Below are 27,828 nucleotides of genomic sequence, written 5' to 3'. Positions count from 1 at the left end.
TAACCGGTGACAGTGTCCAGTTGCCGCAACCGGCGACAGTGTCCAACTGCCTTAACCAGTGACAGTGTCCAGTTGCTGCAACCGGCGACAGTGTCCAACTGCCTTAACCAGTGACAGTGTCCAGTTGCCGCAACCGGCGACAGTGCCCAACTGCCTTAACCAGTGACAGTGTCCAGTTGCTGCAACCGCCGACAGTGTCCAGTTGCCGCAAACGGCGACTACGTCCTGTTGCCGCAACCGGCGACTGTGTCGATTTCATATCACTTGTATAAAAATAGAATATTCGCTTCTAGTTGCCGGTTGCTTGTATCCAACACAAGACTCACGTTTGCGCGTCGCCTAAATGTATAGTGGAAGGAGTCAATATGAATAACTGACATGAGCCTGATGAAAGAACGGTTCTCAATTGAAAGTTTGAGTCCCAGAGGCAGCACGTATCTATGACTTTAATTTCTAAATTACGTATGTAAATTTGTACATATTTACTAACAGTGCCTCTCGCATTTTTATACACAAAATTGTAATGAGAACAAAGAAATTCTTGAACAGACAGCGCATAGCAGGTCGCTATAGGACGCGCAGGTCTGTAATCATAGACGTAACTTTGTTTTTAAAATTCGAAAAGACCCTGGCGGCTTTTAATATTTTCCCGTGGTGTATTGGAGCTAAGAGTACTTGGCTTCTGAAACGGAAACCAATACCACCAACATGCCGCTTGAAACCATAACTAAACTACCCTCCCCTACGAGTGCCAGTGATGATGATAAAAATAACTACCGTGACAACAGTGATCTACGAGGTTCATCTAGAAAATAAGTTTCGTTTTCGTTTGTAGGTCGCTAGGGATATTTTTTTCAAATCTGACAATATTTTACGAAATAGGGAAACCTTCTGAATAGATTGAGAGGTGAAGGGATGCAATAGCCTTAAAACACGGCCACAGCAAGTCGTTGAAATGGAGCCCTTAACATCGCGTCCCGCCACCACGGTGCCTGTTCCATCTCGACTTGTTGTGTGATAAAATTTTTTTCGGAGCGTGGTTTCAAATCGGTTTGAATAGTTTCATCAACTGCTTGTATTAGGGGTTAAAGTATGAAATTGCCGTTTTATTGCAATAGGTTCTTTGAATTTTCATAGAATCTTCATGGTTTGAGGTTTTCGAATGAAACTTTTTTCAAATGGTTTCTGTGATTTTTTTTTTTAAATTTGAAACATTTGGATATCGACTTTCAATTGTTTTTGTTATTCAATTTAGACAAGAAAGATGGATACTGCGAAAATTCGAGTGATTTTTGAATACGAGTTCCGACGCGGAACTAACGCGGCAGAAACAGCCCGCAATATCAATGCTGCGTTTGGAGAGGGGTTTACTAATGAACGCACCGTGCGATTTTGGTTTAAACGCTTTCGTGATGGAAATTTCGACTTAAAGAACGAGCCACGAGGAAGACCGGGCGGATAACGGACACAGGTGAATAACGATGAATTAAGAGAGATAGTGGAAGCCGATCCTAGTCAAACTACCCAGGAATTAGCGGCATGGTTTAACGTTACCTTACCCACAATATTGACTCACTTGCGTCAAATCAATAAAATAAAAAAATACGAAAAATGGGTGCCTCATGATTTGACTGATCTGCAGAAAGAAACGCGTGTTGAAAGTTGTGTTGCCTTGTTGAACCGGTACAGAAATGAAGGAATATTGGATCGAATTGTAACATGTGATGAAAAGTGGATTCTTTATGATAACCGGAAAAGAAAAATGCAATGGCTGACCCCAGGTCAAATGCCACAACAGTGTCCTAAAGCAAAACTTACCAATAAAAAGGTAATGGTAACTGTTTGGTGGTCTCAGCATGGTGTTATTCACTATAGTTTTCTCCGATCTGGTCAAGCAATAACGGCAGATGTCTATTGTGCCGAACTCCGAACCATGTTGACAAAACTAGCAGTAAAACAGCCCCGACTCATGAATCGATCTTCACCATTATTGCTCCACGACAACGCGAGACCTCACACAGCACGAGAAACCATTTTGACCCTTCAGGAACTGCAGTTAGAAACCATTCGTCATCCTCCGTATTCACCAGACCTTGCTCCAACGGACTACCATTTTTTTCGTGATTTGGACAATTATCTACGTGACAAGAAGTTTTCTTCCCAGGAGGCAGTACAAAATGCTTTCACACAGTTTGTGCAGTCTAGATCGTCGGAGTTCTATCGCAAAGGCATTAATAACCTTCCCATTAGATGGCAGCAATGTATAGATAATAATGGCAACTATTTTGATTAAATAAATTTGTTAAAAATTTAAAAAATAAACAATTTAGATTTTCAGTACAAATCGGCAATTTCATACTTTAACCCCTATTATTTGAGGCCGAAAGTGGAAGAGGCAGTTCCTCATTTGTCACGGAAGAACTTGTAGCATAAGTCGACAATGCTGTTCGCGAAGATTGCCACCGTTCACCGGGGATGAACTCCATGAGTGTTTCCCAGAGGCCTCACGATCCATCATTCATGAGATTGTCTCGAAAATACTCGATTGCCGAAAAGTTTGGAACAACCTTTTGGATTAGTTCGGTTAGGATGTTCTGACCCATTCACCTTACAGTCCCTTTGGACTTTCATTTGTTCACCAGAATAATGGAGGGGTAAGCTGGAGAATGTTTCACGGAAAGTGACGAGGAAGTGAAGGAAGCAGTCACTATCTGGACTTAAGCTTATTTCTTAGTATACGACACTTGCACTCATTGAAGTCGCCGGAGATTATGTGGAAAAACAATATAGGTACATAATATCAAGAACATTTCTTGTAAGTTTAATTTGTTTTTCAATAAAAACTCAACTTCTTTTCTAAAAAACAGAACTTCTTTTCTGGTTGACCCTCGTAGTTTGTTCACGGGATTTGGAATTTCTTTCTTTATTTTATGAAGTTGAAATCCCGGAAAATCCAGCCGTAATATGTATGTTCATCGAATCGCGGCTCGCGTATCGCGCTATGGTTCGAGTGTAGGCCGTGCCAGAGCGATGGCTCATTCATATTCATGAGCGCTTAATAACATCTTAATGCGCCGGAACGCCGCGGGACCTCGTAAAAAACAGCCTGTATTAAATAAAGCTACAATAAAACGAAATCCATGGGTCCCATAATTTATGCACAATTTTAATTTGGAACTGTCTTTTCAACTGATTTTAATATTTTCATCTAATTTAGTATTACTTCCATTTCAGTATTAGCATCTAAAATAAAATTATTTTATATGCAATACAATAACAACAAAAAAAAAACAGGTTAAATGAGTAAGAAAGACAAACAAGCCTAGTGGATGTGTGCCTGATATCTCAAGTTCAAATAAAACAAAAACCTTCATAGGTAAGCAAATTACACTTGATACAATTATAAATATGAACTATCAAGTACAAAACAAAGAAGAACATTGTAAAAATCATAAAACCGACGCGAAAGGAAATGAAATTGAATCCAAAGATCATGAATAATATTTTCCTAAACAGAATGTCCAATATTTCCGATCGGATTCGAGGCTTTATGCTGCTCGAACTTTGTCCAACACAATGGAACTATCGCATTCGAAACTCGCCATTGAAGCGTTTGTCCTCGTACATTAGTTATTGCATGCACTAAGGAAATGTTATCGAAGTTTGAGGTGGAAATTGAACCGAAACAGAATTCAAGATCGGCTTTAACTAATTCTCAGTTTTGAATTGATTGATTGCTTTCAGTTGATACTGTTAAGTATTTACTTAGCATTGTCGTGTTGCTTACTACTAGGTGCGTTGGATCACAAAAAAGGAAAAACCGTTTTACTTATGTATTTCTTTATACTCATAGATAGTATTCCAGCGCTAATGTGATCGCATCTCCAATTGCCTGCTTGTTCAAACAGATTATGACAATAATATAGTGTTTGTTTAACGTTTGACATTGTGCAATTCATCCTTTAGCGAAGGTGGCCCTGCGGCAGAACGGTTATTTGACAAGTCTACCGTACGAATTACGAATCTCAGTACGATGTAATAGTAATAAAGATGAATGAATCATTTGTGAGCATTTCATTATTCAACAAAATAATCCTCGATATTACTTAAAATTCGCCATATATCTAGTCGATAGCTGTTACGGCGCCGGCGGCGGGTGTGACGGAGAGGTCCCCAGGCGCTGATTGAATTTAAGCCGGGCCCGAACCATCTTAGTGAACCATATCGAATGGATTTTATAAGTGACTCGACTTACTCAGGTAATGTCCAATAACACCATGTAACCATTACAGATATAGGTACATAGAAACCTTCTGCTTAGAAGAGACCCATGCCCAGTAATGGGACGATAAATTGGTTGATGATGATGGCTTACATACTTACTACCCGCTTATCACGCAATGGCGTAGGCAAAATACGAATCACTGCTTTGCTACTCTCCTGATGCACACTACCACTTTCGCTTCAATCATCCATTTAGTGGCAGCTCCTTGTGAAATGGTTCGTCCAGGGATGTGCTGCCACCTTACCTATTTCTGCCGCCAAGAAGTAATGTGAGCATTACTGCGTTCCGGTTTGGAAGGGTAGGTGCTGATGAAAGTACAGGCACATGGGACTTCTCAACTTATGTCTCAGGGTGACGGGGATAGTGGCAGTGTCCCTCGCATCTTTGTGTTTTCTAGGTATAAAAAAATGTTGAATATTTCCATCTTCACTAATGTTGATGTTTCAAATCTATTACATGAAGTAGCTGAATTGTTGACTTTCAATCTTAACCTGCATATTAAAATTTCAATATGCATCCAGGTTCAAATCACATTAACGATTATTTTGAACAATTTAAATTTTATGTCTTTTGGAAATGAAAGCCAACCCCCACCAGCCACCTAATCGCGGTCACTCGACCTCTACATAACACTCGTATTTATTTATACGCTGTGACAGTGATTACGGTAAATCCCTAACGGTGGTGCCAAGCTCAATCGTGTGGCAGCAACAATGCATAACTGGCGTTAATTGAATCTCCTTTAAACCGAGCGATCCGCATTCAGTTAACTCGGTAATTTTAGTCGCACAGCACTTGAATCGAAAAGTTATAAATAGATGTATTCGACCAATTCAACTGAGAATACTGACCCGACGTCATCAACGTGTGTCTTCTAAAGAGAGTTTTATGCTATAGTCTTCCACGCCTGACCCAATGCGGGTAGCGGACTTCACGCGTTTAGGAGTGAACCTTCTTCGACTTGCAAGTTTCATGTTGTTTACCTCAACGGCTAGCGAGAGTGTTGCTTCTAAATATTCATAAATGTACATAACTTAGAAATTAAAGTCCTGCCGCCTCAGGAACCGTCGACCTCTGAATTGAAAATCAACGGTTCTCCTACTGGGCTATCACTGTTCATAAACTTTAACCATCTACTGACTATTGTCGTACTTTCAACTGTGCAAAAATATCCGGCTGTTCAAAAAACATTTACGTTTCCGGCGGCTACTGTCCCCTTGCATTAATTGCGTCGTACAATTAGGGCTCATCCGCATGTTTGTCGTAAAATTTGCCACAAGGTAAATCAAGGCCGGAAAGGTTCACTAAGGCCCTGTCCTATCCATTGTTTAAACAATTCAAATCCCAACACAGACCTGACACAATTAATATATCGGTTAATGATTAATTTTCGTTACACACGTCGTGTCAAATATTTTGCTATGTTAATGTAAAAGTTTGAATATTGATTCTAGTTGCAAAATGGACGCACAGTTTGCAATAAAGTCTTCGCATTTACCCGTAAAAGTAGAAAACTCAAGAGAATTACCACGTATAACTAGCTATGAAACTTAATTCCTGCATTATTTAAAGGTTTCCCATCAGACTCAATATGTACCAATAGAAGGTATGGTGTGGTATAACGGCTTGGTATCCGCAACGACGGCGTAGCTCCTACTGCTACCTACATAAACTGTGGACATATTTTGTAAATTTCGATTGAGTAGCTAAAAACGTAGCAACCAAATTCTTCCTATAAACTTTTACGAAGTTTGAGAGAACCTTATCTCCATGTGTGTGTTACGTCATTTGAAAAGATAAATAAATAAAAAGGCGTGTTTTTTGCAAGTTACGGGCTCGAATTTTAAAAATAAGTACAGCTACACGCTGTGACATCCTTTAATCTGATGCGGGCTTTCGCGGGTCGTTTATCAACGGGACTCATTATCATCGTCGGGCGCCGACGGAAAATCTAATGGGCCCTTTCAGCCCTTATGACTCCTATTTAAACCAAGCATCGTTACGTCGTGACTTTTAATTTCCTCGTGCAAGGTTTATTTATAGAATGACCAGCATTTACGTTTTGTGTGAGGCATTATATTTTTGACTGCGTAGTTTAGATTATGTCTCAAAACAATCTAAAGCCAGTTCAAAAATGTCTACCATTGGGACAGTTTTCTGTACCTTTGACAAATTAGTACGCTGTTGAGGCTGCCGCGCTACTGTAGCGCATCAACAATGTTCGCAGAAGCGTATATAGATAGATGGCTTCCAGGCCATAAGTCATATGCGACAAACTTCCTTCATCTTCTCCCTGATTGGCTGTTGTAGCGAGCAGAGCTGACAGTCCATTTATTGAAAATGTTAAATCATTGCACGTGGTGCCCTCTAATTGGACAGCCAAATAAGTAAAATATAGGTACGAACATAGTTTATAATGGTTATATTAAATTTGTCAAAAAGAAAATTGTTAAAGTTAATTTTCCAGCAAACAAGGTTGTGTTTAATCAACCATGAACAGGGCCAAAGGTCAACCATGATTCCGCAGCAAAGATTAAATTCCGCTAACACTTTTTTCACTCGCGTGACCCGTATAATGCGATGAAATCCTTCAGTGTACGGGCACAAATCTTTATAACACGTAGTGTGCCCGACCCGGGGTTTGCGGGAAAAGGGTTCTGTCGGTCAGTCGGGTCGCAGCCCATGAATTTTGGATCACGCTCGGTCGCTTCAAAGCGGATTGCGTGTATCAGCACAAATGTTTGCCTTACAAAATACTGCTCATTTTGCTTCTGTCAATTGTCTGTTTACTCCCGAATTGCTATCGTTTTGGGAGTTTGTCGAAACAGTTGATTGATAATTTGGAGGACAATGTTTTACCAAAATACAGATACTTGTTAATTTAGCGAAAAACCCTGCGCAGAAAATCCTGTTATAGCTATAGGCCAGGCCAAAAATGCCGAATAGAGAGATCACTATATAGAGAAATAAACTCTACTTATTCTGAAAGTCCAACCTGTAGCATATACATGAAATGTTATAATTTATAACATTTCATGTATATGCTATAACTTATAAACAATTAAATGATAACTCTCACGGCTGATATACTTTGTCCCCAGATTACTCAGCTTGGACGTATCATCTCTGGAAGATGTGTACTGGCTGGAAGACAAGACAGCGCGGCATGTGCTGCAGCCCTCCGATTTCGGCACATGGTCAGCTGCGCGTCAAAGTCTGCCCACTGGCAAGGAACAACTCACACAACTTAAACAAGATCTGTGGAGCGCCGTCGTTAAGAGCAGCAAGCATCAAGATGCTTGGACGTGGGGTGAGTTCTATTTCTGTGCGATTTAACTAGAAGTAAAACCTGGCATAACAAGGTACGTAATATAACCTCTAAATCCTTATCTTTAGCAGTACCTCGTCGACTTGAAACGAGACTGACAAAACGTAAATGGTGTAAATAAAGGTTAATTATAATGATTTCCAGGCGGCATGTTGGTGGTATCGGTGTCCGTTTGCGGGCTGGTCACGCTGGCCGCGATGACCCAGCCTTCCTTGGCACCAGAAGCCAAGCACTCTTTGCTCCAATACGTCACTGGAAAATATTTGCACCCGTCAAGTTGTAGGGTAAGTCTTTTAGTAGTGTTGTTAAGTTTGTAATTATAGACGTAGCCATCCGCTATGAATTTCTTTGTTATCACCATCAATCCATCATTGTACGTCCCATTGCTGGTCTCCTCCAATGAGAGGTTTTACACCTTCGTCGGCTATGCTGGCCCAACGCGGGAAGGGCCTTCTTCGACGTGCACGTGTCATCACGGTGTTTTGCTACACCGTTAGCAAAAGTATTTAGGTATTGCTACTAAATATTCACAAATATATTGGAAATTCTACCACTGAGCTACCACCGTTCCGGCCTTTTTTGTTATGAATGGTCATTGACCTACCGAAGGTTTATTTTCCTTATTTTCATATGGGATGACAGGTCCCATATCTTTACACTCCCTATCAACCTCTTGGTTATACGGGAAGGGAACTATAACCTGTGCAAACAAGCGGGCACAGGGTACCTACTCAGTCGGGTCTTGACCCCAGATCTGCCCGTTTGCCCGGACTTTTATCTGGTTCGCAAAAGGCTAGTGCCTTGGGTGAGCTGTTCCGGGTGCACGCACAGTACCTCCCTATTTTCCGGGTGGGTTCCGGAGCTGTAGGCACGCTCACTTCCCGTTACGCATTGCGCAACCAGCGGTTCCCACCGCTAAGCCTTTGATTCTATAGTCCACTACCAAATCTCGTCTTTGGTGGCGGAGCTGTAAGGCACGCTCACTTCCCGACGCCGAAAAAGTTCCCAATAACCTAAGCGGCTGGAGGGACCGGAGGGTATCTAGCTCATCCTCTACTAGCTCTCCGGGCTAGTGCCGAAGATGCTGGTCGCAGTGTCCCGCGTCAATGTCCGAACATAGCTTCCGACTTAAAGGGCAACTCATGTGGCCCGCGCGTCTCCTCTCTTCAGGCCCTCGTCAGACAGGGACATTTGGGATGACAGATAAAATCACACTTAGTTGTCTTTTACGAGAAAAGATTTTACGAAGACTTTTACGAGAGGGGTTGCTTTTAAAAATTCAAGAGCGAGGCTCGCGTCGAACACATGCCGGCCCTCGTAGTAGGCAGCGTGCCAAATGTTTCTATTACCAACTTTTATCTTTAAAATGTAGTACCAACTAGTTACGAGTGTAGCTACGATGAAAAAAAATTTGTCTAAAAATATTTTTGCAACGCTTAACATTGTACTTGATGTTTGCGACATCGACAGAATACTAAAATAAGACAGTTGCTTCTCAATCGAGAGGTCGACGATTCGATCCCTTGTAGCGGCATACGTCTTTAAGTTCTAACTCACGTACATTTGTTAATATTTAGCGTGGCTGAAAACTCTGTCCTTAGGGTGTGTACAGGACGTACCGTTCGCGCGCCACATATACTAACATGTTTTTAACCGCACGCATGGAGCACGGGTGCGCACGCGCAACGTACATGCAGCGCGTTCGGGGCGCATTCGCCAGATCTGTACGCACCCTTAAAGGAGACACGTGCCCAGCAGTATGGGTGCACTACGATGATGATAGTTTTCAAATAAAGTTTTTGGAAATATAAATTTGTGGTTACAGGTGGAATGGGGCTGGCAGGAGCCGCAGCAGGTGGGCGAGACCATGTGCTTCACCGTATTCTGCTTCCAGCGCAACGGACAACCCTACCCGATTTGCGACACCGACGAACTCACCGTCAACATCTCGCACGGCACCAGAAAGGTTAGAAATGGGCCTCACTTTGCCCTCCGAAATATTATTCGTGTTTCTGGACGTTCCATGAACGCATATCGTTATGGGTAAGGTCTTCGCCTATCCCGACGTGTAAGGGTCGTAAACTGTGTAATAAGGAACAGTTTTGATAAAGGACAATAGATTTTTAAATCACACTTAAAATTTTCGCATTGATTAAATTCGACTATTCATTCAACTGAGAAGGACGAGTAAAAAATTCTAGGGATTGCTCTTTGTAAACATTTAACATCAACAGACAGAAACAACCTGAAAAAGTGGAACGGGTCACTACCGTAATTTTTTGCCATTCAAATACGCAGAAGCATTATAAATAACCTTCACTATCACATTTTAATTTTACCGTAGTATTAAACCTCGTAAATGGCAAACTTTAAATATCAACAGGAATCTTATTAAAGTATATACGGGCTGTATATATGAAAGTGAGACATATTCATACATGTCATAGAGTCGTATTCTAGAACTCTACTCAATGCTCAAGTTAGGATTTGAGTATGGTTTAAAGCACTCGAAATCATACTCGAATCCTGCCATTAGGGTCGTTTTTCCAGTGCTTATGTTTCAATAGCAATCCTGACTTGAGCATTGAGTAGAGTTCTAGAATACGAGCCATAGTAAATCATGTTACAACTTAACATAGACTAAAATAAAATTAGGATATGGGATAGAACAAAAAATAAATCAACAAAATGTGTTTTGAAGTGTACATAGGAATAAACCGTTTCCCTTTACGCTTGATTTCGAGTGCAATGGGATGTTACCAAGCGAGCGCCGAGTGAGACAGCAACAGTAACAATGATTTCACATTTATGTTTTAGCTTATGTTAATTATTTTTTACTTGAACTATCATCGAAATGTTTTACGTACTAAAAAAAGATAAGTTTATGATTTAGTAATTAGTTTTCATTTAATAAGAATTGAGGTTTTTGGCGTAGTTAAAAATATGAAATCAAATTATTTACAATGATTGATTTTTTAGTTATTTACAGTTTATTTACACTTACGTGGTACGGAGCAAGTGTTCGAAATGTTTACCGTTTTCCACAATGCATAGTCTAGCACGGCATAATAAATTTTGTTTTAAATTGTACAACACAAACACATTATCAAGTCTCACAGTATAAAATGCTGAGATAATCATCTCACGCAACAATTCGACACTGTTCACCTCCTCCGAGTAAACTCCGATTTGGGAACATTTCAATAGCTTGCCTCACACTATCACCACTTATTGCGTAAAATCGCACTATCTCAGGCAATTCAACGTTAGAATAAATATCCGTTTTGCGACAATCGGGCGAGCGGAAGTACAAATAATTTACGTGTCTTCGTTAGATCAAGGTCGCGCGTGCACTGAGCAAGTTCGCGTATGCGCTCGCGCCCCCACCCCCGACCTGTGTTTTGTATTTCTCAAGTAGTAGTCGATAAAAAAATATTTTTTGTCATGTTTAAGTTCATTAGTTTATTATTTCTTTGGGTTCAGAATCAGGAATAAAACGCACTCTATAAGTATGTCCCACTTTCAAATATACAGCCTGCATATGACTTTGTGAAGATTTCTATCAAGAATAGACTTTTATTTTTATTTTTTATACAAATGGAATATTTCAAGGATCGGGGATCGTTTGTCTGTTAAATACTTGCTTGCTTCATTGCAGATAACAGCGGTCGTGGAGTTAGGCTCGGGAGATCCCAGCCAGGCGAACACGGCTCGAGTGAAATTCACCGTGCGGACGGCCGGCGTGTACATAATCTCTATTATGATCGGTACGTTACTTTTATTTATTGAAAATAATCAACAACCTATTAAAATCGAAACGTACATTTATACTATAGCCAATTGCAGATCTTCTATTGGACTTATAATTTTGTCGCAAAGAATACAATATGATATACGAACATACAGTAAGATAAATAGTAATAGGAATGTGTGGTATATGTTCATCAAAAAATGCAGCAGTGAAAGAGAAAAAAAGAGAAAAGGTAAAACGTGTCGTTCTAAAGTGCAAAAGTATGACTTTTTCAAATAACAAATAATTTTAATCATGAATCAATATTTGTCATGGAATTAATTATTTTTTGCTTTTTCTGTTATACATTCTCCTATATCTATTATTTCCTCGCATCGTTTGAGAAGAGTACTGTACTTCAATATACCTCAGCGGGAACGAGGATTGCCTGACTCGTATAATACAAGGTCTTGTTGCACTCGGCCTTGTAATTCATACTCGTTGACAATCTTTTACTAACCGGCTTTTGCTACAGGCTCAGATTGTAAATTGCCCTTATCGCACATTTTTGCAGAATAAGGTTTTTATACATATCGGCTGCATTAACCCAAAGCAAGATGCCAAAATATGTCTTAGCTAAAGTACACGTACCTAGTACTTTTTACATCTGAAAGTTTTCGTATTTTATTAACTGTGTACACTGCTAAAGCCAAGCCATTTCGGTAACTTCGTTATTTGTATTCTCCAACAAGGTTTTTTTTTTTAAATTATAATTTTTGTAACCGTCTGTGTGTCAACGTTAGTAACTTTAAATGATAAGGATGAATCATTAGCAAACATGCTGTCTCATGGTCTACGTCGTCCTCGAGGCTTTTGATATAAACTAAAAATAAAAAAGGACCTGGAACTGAACCTTGCGGGACACCCACGCTAGTTGCAGAATCTGACGGTCTCGTACCGTCGACATCAGTACTCTGCACTCTATTATTAATCGAATACGATTCAAGAAGGTCGAAGTCGCGGCCTGCCGCACCATAATGGCGAAGTTGTCCGACCAGAGTGTGGTGGTGCGGTCAAATGCCTCGGAAAGAACTTAATTGAGCTCTAATGAACGGCGCGGCCGGCAGGCGGCGTGGCGGTGAGCGGCAGCCCGTTCCGCAAGTGGTTCCTGGCGGGGCGCGTGGAGCCGCGGCGTTCGCGCGTGGGCCGCGCGCATCACGCGCTGGTGTGGTGCGCGGGTCACGCGCGGCAGCTGCACATCCACCCGCGCGACCAGTTCGACAACCCCGCGCCGCTCAGCGCCGCCGAGGCGCCGACCGGCTTCTCGCTGCAGCTCAGCCCGCTGGGCGGCGAGGCGGACGAGCGCCTGTCGCGCGCCGCCGCCTTCCACTACGACGCCGTCAACCAGCGCGTGTCCATGACGCTGTGCTTCGAGCGCGCCGGCATCTACCGCGCCGCCGTCTTCTACGACAAGGTGCTGCTGCACAACGGCCAGTTCGACTGCATCGTGCTCACAGGTCGGTCCCCCGCGCCCTCGCGGCCCGCCCTCCCCGGGAGGCTCCCGAACGTGCCCTGTCCGCAGCCGGCGACGCGGCCTCGGTGCAGCGCAACGTCAGCGGCAAGGCGTCGGCGAGCTACGAGGCGCGGCTGCTGGGCCCGGGCAAGCCGCGCCGGGTGCTGTGCTGCGTCGGCGCCAAGCACCTCACGCTCAAGGACTACCTGCTCAAGTTCATCCCCAAGCGGATCACCTCCTTCCGCCTCTGCCCCTCCACGAAGGTAGCGCCCCGTGTGACGCTCTGCACCGCGCAATCGTAGGGTCTGAAACCTTATTCCAAGTCGTTTAAGGACGTAGCTGCAGCCGTTATGTAACAATTAAAATCAGTACTAGGTATTTCAGCGGAGCCTTGGATCAACAACATCCCTTCATCACAATATTTTCTTATCGGATCCAGTTATTTTAGTATGCCAACTGTAAACTTTCTAGTCAATAATGTTAATAAAAGTAATTCCAATCAAAATGATTTGTGAGGAGTACCCCCGGGCTCAACTTTCGACTAGTCGATTTCGTCGTACTAACAGTCTCCACTCTCCCGTCAGCTAATCCTGAAGCCCACGCCCGAAGGCTCCGGGCCGGGCGGCGAGTTCACGCTGGACGACGGCGTGCAACCCAGCGTGGACCTGGTGTCGCCCGAGAGAGACCTCATCGCGGCCACCTTCACGCAGCTGCTGATCGCCAACTGCGGCGGCGAGGACACGTTCAAGGTACGCGCCGGCGCCGCAGCCGCAGCGGGCGGGCGGCCGAGGCCTAGAGCACGCGTGGTGTTGCAGAACAAGCAGGACTTCTTCTACAGCGAGCTACGCAAGGCGCACGCGCGGCACCCGCACGAGAAGGTGGCCATCCGCGTGGTGCGCGCCGAGCTGGTCCGCTCCAGCCTCAAGGCCACCAAGCACTTCGCCGTAAACGACTGGTGCAAGAACTTCGACGTCACCTTCCAGGGCGAGCAGGGTCAGGCTCTCGTCTCTTTCTCAAACGAACGAGCGAGTGCCGCCTAACCGCCGACTGACCGGCTGTCTCGCAGGGGTGGACTGGGGCGGAGTGCGCCGCGAGTGGTTCTCGCTGGTGTGCGCGTCGCTGTTCGACGCCAAGTTCGGCCTGTTCGTGCCCTTCGGAGACTCCCCCGCGGGCCTGGTGCACCCCAACCCCAACCGGCCGCCGCACTTGAAGGTACGCCTCGTTCCGACGTCACGATCGATTCTGGCGTTCTCTGGCATGGCGATCAAAATGCGTCTCCTTAGGAATCAATGACATCAATCCATTTTTCGTTTATTATTCAATGACAATTATATTTTTTATTGATTTCTATGTGTGAACAATTCGACCCCTCCTACGTAAAGTATCGTATGTCGAAATTGCGAAGTTTACAGGGAAGTGTTTTAAAGTTTTGAATCCACTGAAAGGAACATAACAGGTGACTTTAGCATTTTTCAGTTTTATTCGGCAAACGGTTACTCACACAGAGTATTGTAAAATCCTACATATCGGTTAGATGATCTATTAGATTAGCTTTGTCGTGTTATGCTCGTTTCAGTGAATTCAGAACTTTAAAATGCTTCCCTGTAAACTTGGCAATTTCGACATACGATACTTTACGTAGGAGGTGTCGATTTGTGGCACACAGTTTGTACCGCCCTTCTGACTAAATGTCGTAAATAGTTTTTAATTTTATTATTTACTAAACACCATTACGCAAATTCAGCTCGTGAGAATGTCGTTTTATCTACGAGTTACATTCATATAAAAAGGTCGATTGATAATATATTACTTATTTGTTGCAATTCGCGCGCGTTATCTTTAATAATTCTATGTACATCAAACATATGAAACCAGTCCAGAATCTGGAGGCAGAAACAGATCAAAGTTTTCAATCTAATGTAATTATGAATATATTAATTTTATGATGTAGAAGAATTAATCATTTAAATATTCTTTCAACACGTAAAAACATTTGTAATTGCTTTAAAATTTTATGAAAAGTTTTGTCACATTGGTATTTTATTATTGGTCGTGAAATTTTTTTTAATTTTTATTGGTATTGAACTTGGGCTACTGCTATGTAAATTTTATTTTGATCCTCACTCGCATCAAATGGCAACACGATCACATATAATGCGCATGGGTCACCGTGGACGGCCAAACAATAGGCTTTTTTTTTTTTTTTTTTTTTTTATACACCTGACAGGCAAATGACTCCACTCCACCTGATGTTAAGTGGAAAGTGGTGGTGGCCAAACGCGAAGGAACCTAGTGCAGCGATGGAATCCTCACTGCACTAGCCGCCTCCACCCTGCCTGCCTACAATATGCCTCTTCACAAGATCTGTATATAGCATTGGCTTACATGGCGCCGGGGCACTTGTTACCCTCTCGTATAAATGACTGCGTACACTTGATTGCCGACGTCGCTAGTAAGTTCACTGATGATTTGTTTATATTTGCAGGCCATTTCAATTTATTTAATATAGCGTGGAATCCGTTGGGGCCGACACATTAAAAAAAAGGGAACGTCGATCGTCGATCTTCAAAATTCAGGAATACACTTAATAAATCAAGTAAATTTCTTGCGACTTCATCAAAGTAACACATTCACAAATAATACAGGAAATACATTAGATCTTTTCTTCACCAAATTAGACGTTAAATTAGCGCACCTCATCTTGCGCACTTGTAAAAGAGGACGTTCATCACACTACTCTTATTGTTGATGTGAGTGATTTATTAGTGAGTCGTTTGTCAAAGTTTCCTAGGAAGAAATTCTTAGTCTCCCTGGGCTCAGGGGTATCCATAAAGATTTCCCCCCCGTAAAAAAAAAAGGAAGAAATTCTTATTTCATAATCTTTCAAATAGAACTCAGTCTGTAATGGTGGAAGGCATATTTTCTGATGTTAGAAAAATTGACATCGGAGTTCCGCAAGGATCAATATTAGGACCTTTGTTATTCCTCGTCTATATTAACGACTTGCCACACGCATTGCCATCATGGTCAAATGTAAATTTATTCGCAGATGATACTTATGTAGGAATACCAGCCACAAATAAAATTCAAATGCTCGAAAAACAAACTTTTGTTATGGATAGTCTTAGTACATGGTATACCACAAACGGCATACTCCTTAATAAGAAAAAAACCGTTACCATAGAATACAAACCAAAGTCAGAAAAAAGCACATTGACACTAGATATACCACATTTTTAGGATATGTTATTCATGACACATTGACTCATTCTCTTCACAATGACAAGATATGTAAACAACCCTCAGCGGCAAATTATGCCTTACTTAAACTTAAACCACTATTGAATAAAGAATTTTAAGTGTATACTATGCCTATATTCAATCAATTATTGGTTATGCTGTAACTGTCTGGGGAAATTCTTCTGATATTGAGAGAGTGTCGGTCTTGTAAAAGCGAGCAATACGAATTATCGCAGGTATTCACAAACATGTATCTGCTAGAGAGTACTTTGTTAAATATAGAATAATGACCGTAATTTCATTGTATATATACTGATCATTATTAGAGATACATAAAACAAAAAATGATATGGCGAAGATATCAGACATACATACATATAACACGAGAAGTTAACATAAAATAGTAACAAATAAAACCAGATTAGTAAAAACGTTAAAACAGGGCGTAAATATGAAAATTAACAAGTGCAATAAACTACCAGTTAGTGTATCTGACTTGAAAATGGCTACATTCAAGCAAACATTAAAACTTTACTTAGAAAATCATGCTTTTTATAAAATCTACGAATTTATGGATTCAAATCTAAGTGAATATTAATTTTCTTAAAAAATCATAATGTTAAGACTTTACTAGTATGTATACCTATATAATTTAAGTCTGTGTTTTCTGTAATTTGACTTACCTATAGGCAATGTGTTGTCTTGGTGAACAAATCATTTGACTTTGACTTTGATACTTTTTCTTTATTGAGAAAAAGGATGAAGATTATGCAAAGCGAATGTTAACAAAAATATATATTACGTTGCCAGGATAACATCAAATCTAACCCTAAATTACTTTTGTCGTACATTAACTCTAAACGCAAGCGTAACGCAGGTTATCCAGGTTCAATGACATACGAGGGTAGGCAGTTGGTGGACGGCGATACTATTTGGTCCATTCAATCATTGTTTCGAGAAAATGTTTATTCCCCCAGCAAAGTGTTACCCAAATGAGGAGCAACCTTCAGTTAGTATTCGTGATTTAATACATTCTTTATCGGTCTCTCAAAATGAAATTTCTAGGCTGCTTTCTGTGCTGGATGTTCGGAAGTCTCCTGGTAGTGATCAGATCCCGCCTTCATTTATAAATAATTGCGCCGTGTCTCTCTCTTTTCCTTTAAGTATCATTTTTAACCGTTCTATACCAAATGGAGTTCTTCCCTCAAATTGGAAAGAAGCCCATATTATTCCTATTCATAAAAAGGATTCAAAATGCAGAATAGAGAATTACCGACCAATATCCATTTTGAATGTTTTTGATAAATGTTTAGAAAGGGTCGTTTACAAAAGTATTTTATAATAATAAATATTTAAATCAATATTATTAAAACAGAGTATACCTGATGAGCAGCATGGTTTTGAAGGAGGACGATCAACAGTCTCAAATTTAGGCATTTATATGAGTCACTTGCACCGGAGTATGGGTACTCATTCTCAGGTTGATGTGGTCTATACGGACTTCGAAAAAGCTTTCGACGGCGTAGATCACTTTATACTTTTGCGGAAGCTTTTTCTGCTGGGAATACGTGGAGACCTGTACAGATGGATTAAATCGTATATTTCGAATAGGAAACAAGCTGTAGTTATAGGTGGAAATCGCTCTGACTTCATCAGTATACCTTCCGGCGTACCACAGGGCTCACTACTCGGTCCGTTATTCTACATAGCTTTTATTAGTGACATTAGCTCCTGTTTTAAGTATGCAAAATTTTTACTTTATGCTGATGACACAAAAATTTATATGACGGTCAAATCCCGAGAAGATTGCTTAAAACTGCAAGAAGAGTTAAATCGGCTTTCGCAGTATTACATTACTAACAGAATTACTGTTAACGCGGCAAAGTGTATGCGTATACAGTTCACAAGACGCCAAAAAGCCATTGAATACGATTTCAAATTGAATAACACATTTTTGAGCAAGGTGGATGTCGTAAAGGATTTAGGTGTTTATTTGGACTCAAAACTAACGTTCGCTAATCATTTTGAGCACATAACCAACCAACAAGGCATATAAAAATTTGGGGTTCATTTTTAGAGTGACCAAGGGTTTCAGGAAAGCATTCTTGAATACTGCTGCACTATTTGGAACCCACAGTACATTAGATACAAACACGCTGTCGAACGCCTGCAAATAAAATTCATAAAATATGTAAATTTTCGTACTAATAACATACTAAACGATTACAGGAAGTCGTGTAGTAAATATGGCCTCACTACACTTAGCTATAGACGTCGTATGCGAGATATTGCTGTTTTGTACGATATATATTCAGGAAAATTAGATTGTACAGAATTAGTTAATAGGATAATCAGCTTAAAAGCTCCTAAGAAAAGGTCACGTCATACGGAGTTTTTTCATGTAGCGCTTGTACGGACAAACTATGAGGCTATCGACATGACCGTGAGATTGCCTAAAACATACAACAAGTATTTTTCTGACATTGACCTGTTTTCTATGCCTAGAACTACATTTAAAACTGCTTTGCTTGGGAACATGAGAGGTATAAATAAATAAATTTAAAAAAATGTATTTATTCCTCATTTTATTAATTAATCGACATTAACTTTATATAATTTATTTGAATTTAACTCAATTATTATAATTGAATCATTTTACTTTAACTTATTTTCTTAAACAGTGTTATTTGCGTCGATGTCGCACTAACGATGCGAGCAGTTTCTTTATTTGTTAGTTTACCTGCCTAGGACATATATACCTACACAGACCTATACACGATAATTTATACCAGTAATTTACAGTTTGTTGTGAACTCAGTTTTTATTGTACCAATTTAAATTTATTTTTCTACCCGATGTTGTAATCATAATATCACATGTTTTGTATACATAGTGAGTTTCTGTAATTGGCTTTTGTACTGCTTAAACACATTTGTCAAATAAGTTTAAGAATGCTGTTGAAACTTTGTTCATTGAATAAAATAAAATAAAATAAAAAAATCCTCTCACTAAAACTAAGTTATTTTATAATCTTGTATCAAAGCGTCGTCTTTGGTTTTTTTAACTTTATTAGTCGAGTACTTTCACTGTTCGATTTTCATAGCAATTAATGACAAGAGGGTCGACATGAGGAGTAAATGGTAAATTTATAAAAGAACGAGCTGCTATTAATGTGCGGACGGAAACGTCTACTTATAATTTTGATGGCGAATATATTATGTGCGTGTGCGCGCTATTAAGTCCACCTGTATTCAGTTGAAGCACTTCGAGTTCGCGGGCAAGCTGGTGGGGAAATGCCTGTACGAGAGCGCGCTGGGCGGCAGCTACCGGCAGCTCGTCAGGGCCAGGCTCACCAGGTCTTTTCTGGCGCAGATCATCGGCCTCAGGGTGCACTATAAGGTGACCATCCGTCTTACTTACGTTATTCGCTGCGAGTCGTGTAAGAACATGGAGATATCTGTTGCCCACGTATAATAAGTAAACTATACTTACTTTTATCATCACCAACCGTTGATATGTCCCACTGCTGAGCAGGGTCTCCTGTGCGGAGAGGGTTTAGGCTGTAGTACACCATACATTGCGTGTCGAGAACTTCACACGTTTTCCAAGGGCTGTGAACCTTTTTGAACGTGCAGTTTCCCTCACCGTTCGCGAGAGGTATTGCTGACACATAATGTACACAGCTTAGAAATTAAAGTCATAGGTACACGGTACTACCAGGACTCGAACCATCGCCCCCTACATTTTTCACGAACAATAAATTGATGTGGTTAAATACTCCTGTTTTCTGTTCTTATATCCCGTAGTACTTCGAGCAAGACGACCCAGAGCTGTACCTGTCGAAGATCAAGTACGTGCTGGAGACGGACCTGGACCAGGCCGAGTCGGTGCCGGAGCTGTACTTCGCCGAGGACGTGTACGACAGCCAGGGTCGGCTGGTCGAAACGCACGACCTCATTCCTGGAGGGTCCACTATCAGGGTACACATGGCTTATTCTCATCTCATTGCACTTAACAGTTTAATCCACAACTGTTCATTATTGTTTCATTTGATATTTTCAATTAATATTTCTACTAGTATGCATATAGGTAATATTCTCAAATGAATTGACTGGGGTGACAAAGGGTGGTAGAGCGTTCCAATGACGTCACCGGATCCAGTGAAAGGGCTTTGAGTTTTTAAGTTTTTTATGCGGTATATTTCAAAATGTTAGGTTAGAAATTTCCCACTCTATACCAGTATTGTAGTACGTTAACTAAAAACGCATAGCCCTCTTCAATATCCAATATTCATTGAAAGCTAGATAATTCCCTATGCTACGAGTAGCAGAATAACAAAATTCACTCCACTTCATTCAGACCAGAACAAATTTAGAAAATTGGAAATCGGACCCGAGAGCTCATATAGCGCCCACAGCGTTAGGCTTGCGTTAAGTCGTCAATTTTATCTTTAGTCTCAGTTTATTCTTCGTATGTAAGGAAACTACAATTGTAATTGCTTTTATTACTTCCACTACTGCCCTATTCGACCCCTCCTACGTAAAGTATCGTATGTCGAAATTGCCAAGTTTACAGGGGCGCGTTTTAAAGTTCTGAATTCACTCATCTTATAGATCATCTAATCGATATCTAGGATTTTATAATACTCTATATGAGTAACGAGCTTCGCCGAATAAAAGTGAGAAATGCTAAAGGCGCGTGTTATGCTCGTTTCAGTGAATTCAGAACTTTAAAACGCTTCTCTGTAAATTTGGCAATTTCGACGTACCATACTTTACGTAGGAAGGGTCGTATTAGGGTGGTAATAAATATTCGTTGTATCATTGCATTTATTTCCTCGTAATTGCGATGGAAAACATTGTATGTAGTACGGGCGGTAGAAAAAGGTCGGTATTATAACTGCCTCCGTGACCGAACGGTTACCATGCCGGACTGCTACGCAGAAGTCCCAGGTTCGATTCCCAGACCGGCAAAAAATATTCGTATGGCCTACATTTATTTCTTTTGTGAATTTGGATTAATTTATCTATGTGTTATTTTTTGTATTGGTATTTGGCACCCGCGATACAGGGTTTCCCTAGTGCCCCTATATTGAGTGTGTGCGTTATTATAATGATTATATCTTCAAAATGACCTGATCAGCATAAGGACTTAATCATAAAACGTAAAATTGTAAACCTCGAGTCATTAAAAACTTTAGCCTTCGGCTTTGGACTTCTGCTAGACTCTTGTTGTGTGAGTAAGTGTAAATAGAAACGCGTCTGCGCTCCGCGTCGTTTTTTAGTCACAATATACGCGTCAAGAAGAGTGGTTGCGTTCGATTATTGTCTCCCCAGTGACTCCCTCTGGCGGTAGGTAATAGTGACCATGAGGCGAAAAATTCGGATCGCTAGCAATTTTCAACCACGAAGTGGACGAGTGAGTCTACAAGGACAGACTGCGACATTGGTTCCTAGTAAACGATTTCATTGAGGAAGGAGACAGGCGGTGGCAATTGCCGAGTAGTCTAGCAGAATCTATCTACAGATTAGTGCGCGATCTGGCGTTGCCGGAATCTCTCGAGAAACCAGCATAAGTGGATTTAGTGAAGTTACTCGATGAACATTTTCAATGTAAAAAAGTGCGGGTTTGCGGAAAGACATACATTCCACAGTGCAACTGGAAACACAATCGAGACTATGGCAGAATTTAATTCTCGGGACGGTACACCGAACTCGATAAACTTTTTAGTGTGAATATGGCAGAGGTCACAATAAAGCGGTGGACAGCTGCTGCAGGTATAGTTGAAGAAATATTATTTGCACCAATTAATGTTATCTCTTGGAACGGCTTATCTTTTCTATTATACATATATACATTGTAATGTAGTAATAAAACCATTATCACTTCTTTTACTCGAAGCGTACATGGACTTAATGATCTTGGTCCACCGTACGAGTCGTCATTGCGCTAAATGCTTTTTCTGATTTTAGTTTTGAATTATTTCTTTAATAATCAGGCCGTTTTTTTAAACCTAACCAAACAAACTTATTTTACGGTAAACAGTATCGTAAAATAACTTTACTTACTAATTCAGCAAAGTTAGTTCCGCACAAAGATAACCAAGTTTAGAATTAAGTGCTAATGCGTAGTGTTTAAAGTGACACTACAGACGGCACGTGCGTTACCGAGACGGCTCACTCTTCTGTCTTGTTGTACTCTAAAGATGAAGCGATAAGACGAATCGGTGCAAAAATATTTCGCTAAGTATAACAGCGCGGGCCATCAGCGAGCCGCGCGCCGGTCTGCATCACGCACGCAAGCGGTGCCGAGTGAAACGACATTTGGAGAAGACGCGTCCGTAACCGAATCCCGAGGGTGGCGCGGAGGATCACGACGATGTCGTATTCTCCGTAATCTTCGCACGATCGGGGGCGAGCCCGTGAAAGAACCCGTCGTGACAAATCAAAATACCCTAAATTCTGAAATGGACACCGGTTCCACAGTAATCATCATGCCAGAAAGTAGTTACAAAGCGTTGTTTTCCAATTACAAAAAAACAACCGAGTAAATTAGTTTTGCAAAGCTTATTTGCAAAATTTTTTTTATAATACCAAGTGACAGGACTAACACGTCGTGCGCCTAATGGTAAGCTACACGTCTGTCCGTAACAGTTGCAGTGCCACTCAGAGCTTTAAGTCGCAAAGATTTGAGGGGCACTGCCACTGCGCCCGACACTCTAAGCCATAAGTTAATAAGTCCCATATTCCTGTAATTTCTCCAGCATCCTTTAAAACCCAAACGCAGTAATGCTCACATTACTGCTTGGTGACAGAAATAAGTAAAGTAGCAGTACTTCCCTGGACGAACTCTTTCACAAGGAGCTCCACTGCTTCTTAAAATCACCAACATCGACACGTTGGTCACGTTAAAATTACCGTTTTTATATAGGAAGGTGACACACGATGTCACTATGTATATGGTGAAGGGCCAGTTCATTACCATTAGGCAGAAACTTCGTGTCAAAGTTCAAACTAAATCTGTGACCAATAAATTATTGCGAGGGGATTTACGTGATATCACATAGGTTGGTCACATTAAGTATTTCAATGCCTGTCCAACATTCCAAATACGCTAGTCCAATCGTTCCCATTCTTAAGCAACATTACGTTTATGCGTCGGTTATTCGGTTGCATTAAACAAACATTTACTTGAATAGACGAACTTTTTACTAAGCTGAGTTGGACAATAATTTTCTAATCTTGTTTGTCGTGTGTATATAATCAAATAAGGTTGTCTGATGATTCATAGTTGTTAACAATAATAAACACACACAAAGGCGTTTACAAATACGCGAGCTTTGTGTTTGGTGAATGCCAAGTGTCGATAAATTTAAAAAAAACTGTAGATTAAGGGGATTGTTACACAGAAACTGGTATATCTTCGTATATTGAAATACAAAGGGGAGGAGGAGCAGAAGGAAGACTGCGGAGAGGCACCTCATGGATTGTCAGTGTCGCCGCAAGGGAGCGGGTTTCTAATCGTGTCCCCGGTGCTCCAGGCTCAGGTACTTTCCTCTTCTGGGCCGTCTGATGGAGTCGACGCTGACGCCGAGCGCCGCCCCGAGTGCGACACCGGCCCCGGCGTGGAGCCAGTCGTGCCCGAGTCCGCCGCGCTGGAAGCCTGTACTCAACCCCTACGAAACGTCTTCGGAATAAAATAGGCTGTCGAAAGTTCTCTTAGTTGTAAGAAATAAAAGTGGGGGGACGTTATGCGCCCCGCGTCGTTTTTTAGTTACAATATACGCGTCAAGAAGAGCGGTTACAGCGGGTAGTTGACAACGTTCGTTAGAATTTGTTGTATGTCGTCGGCCGATAGCCGAGGCCCCCGTCGCACCCCCAGCCTCGCCCCCACTGAGCCCGGCCGCCCGCAGGTGCGCAACGGCAGCAAGGCGCGCTACGTGGACGCGCTGGCGCAGTGGCGCCTGAGCGCGCGCACGCGCGGCGAGACGGCCGCCTTCCTGCGCGGGCTGGCGCTGCTGGTGCCCGCCAACCTGCTGGCCATCTTCGACGAGAACGAGCTGGAGCTGCTGGTGTGCGGCACGGGCGAGCTGTGCGTGGCCGACTGGCGCGCGCACGCGCTGGTGTCGGGCGCCGGCCGCGACTGGGAGCGCCTGCTGCTGTGGTTCTGGGCGGCGCTGCACAACTTCAGCAACGAGGAGCGCGCGCGCCTGCTGCAGTTCGCCACGGGCTGCGGCCAGCTGCCGCCGGGCGGCTTCCAGGAGCTCAACCCGCGCTTCCAGATCACGCCGGCGCCCACCTTCGGCGCGCTGCCCACGGCGCACACGTGCTTCAACCAGCTGTGCCTGCCCGACTACGACAGCTACGAGCAGCTGGTGCACGCGCTGCTGTGGGCCATCAACGAGGGCGGCGAGGGCTTCGGCATGATCTGAAATTCTTCTTTCTCACTGCGCATGGCGTTTCCCGCGTTCCTTCGGCGCCACCGTTGGCCGTACTCTGGTGACGTCTGTTTCTCATCAAATTCCGATTCGCTAGTTGCGCCACTAACAGAGTCCACCTGTCACAAACCCGCGAACGAACGAAAAATGAAAAGGTAAGCAAAAAACAGAATCGGACCAATACACGCTGTTAACTTGCTACTGTGCAATTGTATCCATTGTAACGGACGAACCTCTTCACTCATCGCGTATATATTTAAAAAAAACCTTTAAAAATATATACAAGGTAACTTTTTGTATCGCGATGTTTTGGGTGATGATTTTACCCATCCATACCTTTACCAACACATTTACAATGACGACAACCCTCAAACCGCGAAAGAAATCACCATGGATACGATCCCTGTAATGACAATTACTCGCATTGTTCAAAAGAACAAAAACTGCCGGAGTCGTAAAAATTTATTTCATATTCATGGGTAAAATTACACCCTAATATGCCGCGGGGAAAGAAAATCACCTTTTATTAAGCTGTGAATTATTATTATTACGACTGTAATTATTCAATTTATTATTACAGCTGCGTTTAGATGTAAATGTGTTAAGAAAAAGATTAGGCAAAGCCTAAACGAAGTCATACAGGATCTCGTGCTAGTCAGAAAATACTGTCATTGCTTCATCGCATTTACTAGCATTGTAATAAAATTGTAAATAAATTCGTTGTGATGTTTCGAATTAAATGGGATACCTTTTCAAGTCGTAACAAATGACGACATTTATCCAATGATTAGGGGGTTACCCCTGAAATGACTATACCACTAAAATTCATTGATGATTGCGCCCAGAATGATAGTAGGGAACGCTACTATCATTTTGAACATTCTACTACGGGTTATTCCATTGATTGTTTAATTGTACAATTATTCATTGTTGTCTAATTCAACGCAACAACTGGACGTAGTTAAGCAAAAGGGACCCAATCCACAAAATTATAAAAAAATGAGTATACACATACCAAACGGTTTCTAAAGTCTAACCTCACAAATAAATATCTCTGGAGTTAAATGAAATTATTACGTTTAAAAATAAACCAAGAGTGAGAAACATTTTTAAACTTCAAACTGCCATATCGAAAGTGACTGGATGTGCATGGGATCCTTTTTGTTATACTACGTCCAACTTATACATACTCTAAATATAAAAATATGCAATTTGAACTTTCAACTTTGAACTGTAATTACATTAATGCTCTTAGAAATTAATAATATAGCATATAAATGGTAAAACAATTGAAATATTGTATAATTAGTAAATATAGGTACAATATTTCTATATATTGACATAGTTACTTCTTGGTAATTTACATTTCCGGTACGAGGAATAAGAGCAAAAGTAATTTTATAATAATACAGGGATTTGTTGTATTTATAATAAAATACATAAATTAATTTGAATATTGACATGGCCTTTTATAAAACAAAATATATAACAAATATTATGCTTATTACAGACAACACACATCCGTAACTCTAGTTTCTTTTTTCTTTTTGTTGGAGTTGAAGGTACAAAATTAAATTTACATAATATATCTTGTATTTATGTCTATTAATTGATTCTATTTACTTATGTATTATATTCTTGTGTTTACGGGAGAAACAAATGTGTTTCCTGGCAACGAAATCGACCAAAAGGCTTCAATGACTTATTATTATCCCCATTAATTCGAGACTTCACTGTTTAGACTAATTAAACATAGTAGTTTAAACGTTAATGTTAAAATAAATTATAGAAAATACATTAAGTCTTAATTAGATAAGGGAACTTGTCCTGCCACCACGGTCTGAGGTCCACGTAGAAGAATTGAAGGAGACAATAACGAGCGTGTCGGTGTTCTAACTGTAATGTGTGAAGAATGCATGAAATACACGGGTCACTCGGAGAAGATTGCATTTATACTTTCCAGGAATTCATTTATAAGTCAAGTATAAGCATGCCTACATTACTTATTATAAAAAATACTAGCTTTACGATTCCTAATCATTTGACTTTGAAATCTTATTACTAAGCCAATAGTTACAAACACCGAAATTACAAACGTTGTAGTTTTACGACCACGCCATCTATTGGCGTTATGGAGTTAACACCAACATCAATATCTTTTCCGAATAACACCGTACATACCGCATGGCCGCACATCGAATTTCTCGACGTTTTTAAAAATAATACGTTCTCTCCCATTATTCACTTCGTATTTTGGAAATGGGCTATGTGGAGATAATTGTCATTTTAGTTGTCGATAAAGCTGCCATTTTAGTAGTCGCCATTGATGCGCACCTGTCCTCATTTAGCTGGTGAGACTTGAAGAAGAGTCCGTTTCTCATCACAAGATCAAGTAGTGCAATACATATATTCATAGCAAGAAATAAAATACTCCTCTTGTAGTTACGTAGATTTGAAGTAAAGAAAGAAAAACTAGAACATTATTAGTCTCATTCTCTCATATATATAAATAGGTAGACAGTTAGGTGTTTGGACCCAAAATTTAAAAATATTTGTAAATATTTACCTGTTCATAGTTGGTAGTCAGTAGGAATGTATGCCGACTATCAAGCACAGAGGTCATTTTCAGCTTACAGTGACCTTACCGTACATATATAATTGGTTCATGGCTAATATTTATTTAGTGATTACTTTGTTCCCGATTGATTATAAGGTAGGTTGATCATTCTCATTCTTATGTCCTCATATTCTAGACAGACACCAGGTTCTAGGCTTTCTGGAGAAACGGGATTTGAAGTTTGACTAAAAATCTACATATACAATTCTAAGCATTTTTTTCCTATTTTTTGCATTACAAACTATTTTCACAGCGTTAGCCATTTCAGCGTGTGAATGGTGTAACCTGGTCGTAATTACGCCTACGCCAGTATAATACTTATATCTATAACGGTTATGCCTATAATCCTACAAACATAAAATTTAAAACGATTGCCGCTGGACCAAACATTACCCGTGAGACATCAAATGTTTTGATAGTACTTTCTCAATGTCTTGAAACTAATAGGCCCGTTTTGACAACTAAGAGACGATGGAATGTAACTTTGAATAAAGTCAACGAAATAATAAACAAATAAATGGATGTATTATGTTTTAAAAAGAAACATTTATTGTACTAGCGGAGTTCTAAGAAGACAGAGCACATTTCATGTATGTATTACTTTGCGCGAATTCCAAATTGAAACGCAATTATGAGTTAGTATTCTTACCAATTCTACCACGTAAAAATACTAACTCA

The 27,828-nt window shown here is 41.0% G+C and overlaps 2 protein-coding genes across 2 annotated transcripts in view; one reads left to right on the top strand and one right to left on the bottom strand.

Moving 5' to 3' along the window:
* Window positions 1–25,665, top strand: part of LOC113226355 (apoptosis-resistant E3 ubiquitin protein ligase 1) — a 66,759-nt gene extending 41,094 nt beyond the window's left edge. Inside the window, exons 3-14 of the mRNA XM_026458944.1 lie at window positions 7,387–7,595; window positions 7,758–7,897; window positions 9,439–9,579; window positions 11,272–11,380; window positions 12,471–12,860; window positions 12,926–13,119; window positions 13,441–13,605; window positions 13,672–13,849; window positions 13,923–14,068; window positions 19,352–19,495; window positions 19,903–20,076; window positions 24,009–25,665. Of these exons, the coding sequence (XP_026314729.1) occupies window positions 7,387–7,595; window positions 7,758–7,897; window positions 9,439–9,579; window positions 11,272–11,380; window positions 12,471–12,860; window positions 12,926–13,119; window positions 13,441–13,605; window positions 13,672–13,849; window positions 13,923–14,068; window positions 19,352–19,495; window positions 19,903–20,076; window positions 24,009–24,527 (2,509 nt within the window). The 3' untranslated portion in view covers window positions 24,528–25,665. The remainder of the gene's footprint in view (window positions 1–7,386; window positions 7,596–7,757; window positions 7,898–9,438; window positions 9,580–11,271; window positions 11,381–12,470; window positions 12,861–12,925; window positions 13,120–13,440; window positions 13,606–13,671; window positions 13,850–13,922; window positions 14,069–19,351; window positions 19,496–19,902; window positions 20,077–24,008) is intronic.
* A 1,555-nt stretch (window positions 25,666–27,220) lies between these two features.
* The window catches only part of LOC113226334, an 11,043-nt gene continuing 10,435 nt past the window's right edge, over window positions 27,221–27,828 (bottom strand). The window contains exon 7 of the mRNA XM_026458920.1: window positions 27,221–27,309. Within this exon, the coding sequence (XP_026314705.1) occupies window positions 27,221–27,309 (89 nt within the window). The remainder of the gene's footprint in view (window positions 27,310–27,828) is intronic.

This window comes from Hyposmocoma kahamanoa, unplaced genomic scaffold (genome assembly GCF_003589595.1).
Source record: "Hyposmocoma kahamanoa isolate Upper Pololo Valley unplaced genomic scaffold, ASM358959v1 190, whole genome shotgun sequence".
Taxonomy (NCBI): Eukaryota; Metazoa; Arthropoda; class Insecta; order Lepidoptera; family Cosmopterigidae; genus Hyposmocoma; species Hyposmocoma kahamanoa.
Note: the sequence above shows the minus strand (reverse complement) of the source record. Positions and strands in the feature narration are given on the sequence as shown.